The sequence below is a fragment of the Haplochromis burtoni genome, unplaced genomic scaffold (genome assembly GCF_018398535.1).
Source record: "Haplochromis burtoni strain Fernald_Lab_line unplaced genomic scaffold, NCSU_Asbu1 Contig_702, whole genome shotgun sequence".
NCBI lineage: Eukaryota > Metazoa > Chordata > Actinopteri > Cichliformes > Cichlidae > Haplochromis > Haplochromis burtoni.
Window position 1 is genome coordinate 193,120 of NW_024583063.1, and position 5,082 is coordinate 198,201.

The 5,082-nt window shown below is 37.6% G+C and overlaps 1 protein-coding gene across 1 annotated transcript; it reads right to left on the reverse strand.

Annotated features, from left to right (window-relative positions):
* Nucleotides 1-419: 419 nt before the first annotated feature.
* Nucleotides 420-4,152, reverse strand: LOC102300505 (putative C-type lectin domain family 20 member A). Its single transcript, XM_005949952.3, has 6 exons — nt 3,951-4,152; nt 3,323-3,418; nt 2,661-3,047; nt 1,765-2,085; nt 1,566-1,657; nt 420-1,328 (listed from the first exon to the last, which is right to left on the reverse strand). Exons 2-6 carry the CDS (start codon nt 3,357-3,359, stop codon nt 1,179-1,181), a joined length of 987 nt encoding a protein of 328 aa, XP_005950014.3. The 5' UTR covers nt 3,360-3,418; nt 3,951-4,152; the 3' UTR covers nt 420-1,178.
* Nucleotides 4,153-5,082: the final 930 nt, after the last annotated feature.

Consider the following 5,082-nt stretch of genomic DNA (forward strand, 5'->3'; position numbering starts at 1 on the left):
TTGAGGGGGAGGGGGAGTGATAGGTTTGTAGCATAAACCTGTTCGCTGGATCGTTCAAGACAATTTACTACACAGCAAAACCAAGACACAAGTAGGCAAAGTTCTCTGTGTTACTCATGCATGAGGGAGGCCTGCCTGGAACCAAGTGTCGTTCCACCCACTTGACCTCCGTCAGACAGGTTCCCTGTAACACTCCTTTTATTGTGGTTACATGAAAATACATAGGTTCATTAACATATGACGTTACATACACACAAAGAGTACCTTGCCTGTGCGTTGTGTAAGTGTGTGTGTGTGTGGTGTGTGTGTTGTGTGGTGGGGGGTCAGAGTGTGACCCCATAAAGACTTCCCTAAACCTGCTGGTCTGGAAGTCCAGCAGTTCATCTAAACAAAAGGCACTTAGCTAAAACTGACATAGCTACGTTTATCCTACCATAAAACAATAAAACAAGGTACGACCTCTCCCATGCTCCCAGGGTGTGGGTGTGAATGCCAGAGCACTCTGGAATGCACACGAAGTCTTTGCAGACTCCTAAGGATCACACATCCTATCACTACACAATCGATTATACACCTCTAAGCATATATGGTTAAATATTTCTAAGCATAAATGACAATCAACAATACAAACCTGACAGGGTGTCTCACTAGTGAAAGCACCAGAAGGTACAAACTTTAAGCCTGACTGCGCTAGAGGAAACATGGCCATAAATTTCTGGGGTTGGAGAAGCTCTCTTTATGTTTTCGTGACATGCAATAAAAAAGTGTTTACTTCCTGGGTGTGGCAGCCTTTTGTCTCTGAGCCAGAGAGAGGAGGTCCATGGCGCCATGTAAAACTAATTCTAACCATTTTGCTAATAAACTGTTAAAAGTTATAATTGGAGTGTATTTGTCTTCCCTCTCATAAAAAAACCCTACATACTCTCAACATAAAAAAGTATAATCATAAACAACCATTTTGTGTTACATTATCATGAGATAGCTGTAAAGACTTTACAGGAACAAAAAACATCAAAATCATGTTCATTTAACATATAAAAGTGTTGAGTTATAAAAAAGAAAATTAAGGCTGACTAAACATAACTTTATTGCTTGCAACCGATGTAGGTTATTTTTTTCAGTGAACAGGACAGAGAGATAGGACACACCACAGTTAACTGAAGTTGGCTGCTGGAAAATCAAAGTGTCAGTGTGACAGCACAGATCTCCTCTTCAGTCTCCTCTTTCTCCTCCTCTTGTTCCTTTTTGTGGAAGATGTTTCCATCAAGCTGCTTCACCCATCTCAGCGTGAATTCACTCAGACCGTTCTCCATCAGCCTCTGATTGAACTGGAAAACATATTTATTATTCTCACACAGTGCATTTTTTAACAGCTGTTTATCAGTAAATATCCATTAACAATTTCACAATCAGTTGTGGGAGAGTGACAGAAGTTTTGATATTATGTTGACTGATACATTACTTGAGGCTGCTGTTAGTGGGGAAAAAATATGAGGATCCATCTTTTGTTTGCTTGTTTGTTTTGTCTGTTTTGGTTTGTTTATATAAAATGCTATTCTAGTTACCTTTTCCAAGATGTCATTCTGCAGCACCTCCATGTCCACAGAGGCATCTGTTGTCTTCAGCTCCACCTTCAACAGTCTCTGGTCCTTGACATCTGTTATACAAAATGCTGTGTTATCATAAGAATTACACTGCAGAATAAAAGATTGAACAAGAATTTCTGTAAATGTTAAATTGTAGCCAAAACAAATGATAGCTCACCAGTGTAACAGAGGAAGTAATTGTAGCCATTACATGCACTGTTGTGCCACTTCTCTAAATATGTGGTGCCACAGGAGTAGTTGTCTTCACTCAGTGGCTTGTTGGGAGCCCAGTTGGGGAATGAATATGCGCTCCCATCTGACCACATCCATGCATTTCTATAAAGACCGATCCACGTGGGGGAATTGTTCAACATCATCTTCAGCTGTTCATTCTCAGACTGGTTCCTCACACTGGCCAGATCTGTGTGCTTCACTCTGCAGTAGCTCTGAGCGTTCTTCCAGGTCTCACTCACATTCACATAGATGAAGCTCGATGTGTCTGGAAATATGTTTCATTCAGTCAGTCTCCAAGAATATATCAATATCTGTATAATAGTTGTGTAGCATGTAAATGTGTTTGGTTTTTTTGGACTCTTGGTATTTGGGAAAATAACTGCGTTACCTGTCACAGACATATACGTACAGATGTTTTGGTAGTAGTCTAATACAACAGATTGGACTGGTAACTACAAGATATGTAGCATTCATGTTGAAATAATCTGGTTACTAAATATATACAAATAGATTATTTATTTATTTATTTGTTTATTGCAAACACAGGAGAACCTGATATAGTAATATGGTAACTTTTTTTGTAATTTAAATTAAGTGTAATGTCATTTTTCTGACCAGATTTTATTCTGATAAAAGATTTAGTAATAAGGACTAACTCCTCCATCCTTAGTAAGATCTTCTCTTCAATCTCTTAAATCCTCATTCCTTCCTCTACAAAACTAAAGGTTGTAAAATCCTTGAACAAACCTTATAAATGAAAGATCAGAGTAACTATTAATAAAACAACATGGAATATGTTAAAGCTAAAGTCTTAATAACGACATAACTGTTTTTCATTACTTTTGTAGTAGCAGATGAATGGGTATGTGACACCGCACGCCTGATCTGCCCATTCCCCACTTGGGAGCATTGCCACACATGCTTTGTAGTATCCTGGACCAACATTGGGTTCATTACTAGCCCACATTCTGAACTCAGCTCCTCCTTCAACATAGTAATTCTGGTATTCCAGAGACCACCTCCATGCTTCAGTGTCAGGCTGGAGTCCAATCCAAACGCTTAAAAGTCCCTTTGTAAGTTTATTGACCATTGCCAGGTCTTTCTCATTATGCACACAGGCCAGGTCAGTGTACTTATTCCTACAGAACTGTTTAGCGCTGCTCCAGTCTTTTGCCTGTGAAACAAGTATGTAGAGTCGAGGAAAACAGGCAGGCAGGAAACACAGTCCTGTGGTAAGAATAAAGAAACTCACTTTGAAGCATTTCATGACAAATGCAAATCAGACATTTTCTGGATCCTCATAAACTATTGAATATGAGACATTATATAGTAGTTTGTTAATGTTGGTTCATAGTGGCAAAATTAGGAGAGGCTTGTATAATAATGAACAAAGACTTTGTTTCAGACTTTAGACCTCAACAAAAGTTACTCATTGATGTACTAACCCATTTTTAACAAATGTTTATTTCATAGAATTTTGGAAATAAATGATTCACACTGACCTGACAGGACCATCATCAGCACTGCATTCTGTTTCATGATGTGCTGTCGGATGGTTCACTTATACCATGAGTTGATAAGTGTTTGTTGGTGAGTTTCTGTGGCAGAAAAAGTGTTTAGAGCAAGATACAAGACCACAGACATTACTCATTAAATAATAAACTTTAAATGAAATCAATGAAAGCTGGCAGTAAAACTTAATTTTAAAAGTTATTTTTTTCTTCTAAATAACACACAGTAGGTGAAGTTAAATTATAAATAAACAGAAATAATTCCCTCTGACTTGTAGCGACATCAAATGGAAATATTACATTTAAGAAAATCTGCATTCCACTTATTACTTTCTATACTTTTTTCTCCATAAATACAACTATTCACTACACGATTAATTAATGCCAATTAATAATGTAATAGGAAGTTGGTGGGAAATTAATTTCCCCAAACTTCCACATTGTTGTGGAGGGCTGCACTCCACAACAGCCAGCAGGAAGGAGGCAAGACATCTATGTAAGCTGATGCAAACATCAGACTCCAGCGAGATGTAAACACAACATTAAATGAACATTACACAATTACATATTATCAAAAAGCCCACAGAAGACCTCTGATGTTTGTTACATTTATACTTACCTGGAATAAGTCAAATATGTGAGCTCCAGCATCTAGCAAACAGCTGATACACACTTTAAGCCTCGTCCCTTGTCATGTGTTTGGAACTATGTTTATATTACCATGTGCCTTCTGTCCTAGAAAGGGATGACACGAAGAGGTGGAGAATGAGCCAGGTAGTTTTTGAATTACATTTGAATACTTTAAGCATTATTCCAGCCACTTTAAATGCATGTCACAGGAGTGAAATGGTGAAAAAATGTTTGTACTCTTTCCCCCCCCCTGAACCCACCCTGTCTGGCAGTTTTAGCAAGCAGAATCATCATCTGCAACCTTTGTTGAACACAATTGTTTTGCCAAGAGGAGCAGTGTAGACTCTCTGTAGGGTCCTCTTGGTAATCTTTTTGTTTTATTTATTTAATTGAATTTGAATTTTCAAGGTATCTGGGGAAGGTAAAGGAATTAAGTCAACCAAATCAATTTGTTTAGGAAAATATATCCCCCTTTAGGTAAGGCCAATATTTAAATAAATAGATCCCACTTGAAACCTACATTTGAAAGCGCAGTCATGACATCTGTTTTTTATCTCCAAAACCATGTTGAACCCTGTTTAGATAGTGCTACTGCTAAACTCATGTCAAATAAAATCTCAGTTCACCCTTTTTTTTGAAAATCTTGTCTGCTTGTGGCAGCTGGAATAATAATTCAGATTATATTGCATGTGCATGGCTGCTTTATATCTTTTCTAGTTCGTGTTTGATTTTCTGTAGGGGAGACGTATGGTTGTAACGCGGAGAGAGTTGTAACATCACCAATCACACCAATCAGGCATGATATAGGAGTAATATTATCATTTAAGTGTTTACTCACTTTCATTCCTGATTTCACATGCTGGTTGTCATGGCTACAAGCAACTGCATGTTGATTTCATTGGGAAAAAATTAATTTTGACGAAAGAACTAAACTGTTACACAACTGCAGATAAAAAATTATGACTTAACAGTATATTAATTTTTAGTTTCTTAGACAAACTGTGATGGCCTGCTAATTTTAACCCACTATGCAGTTAGTGAAACAATGACTTCCAAGGCTGGCGTGTTTTATGACATATGTTTTAAAAGTGTTACAACCATCCCCTTGCTCAAAGTGTGAA

Excerpts from the sequence above, each read along its gene's own strand:
- LOC102300505 (XM_005949952.3), bottom strand. The coding sequence starts at position 3,359 with ATGAAACAGAATGCAGTGCTGATGATGGTCCTGTCAG. Across the intron at positions 2,086-2,660 it reads ATTCATCTGCTACTACAAAA|ACACATCGAGCTTCATCTAT; the intron begins GTAATGAAAAAC and ends ACATATTTCCAG. Across the intron at positions 1,329-1,565 it reads AGAATGACATCTTGGAAAAG|TTCAATCAGAGGCTGATGGA; the intron begins GTAACTAGAATA and ends TATGTTTTCCAG.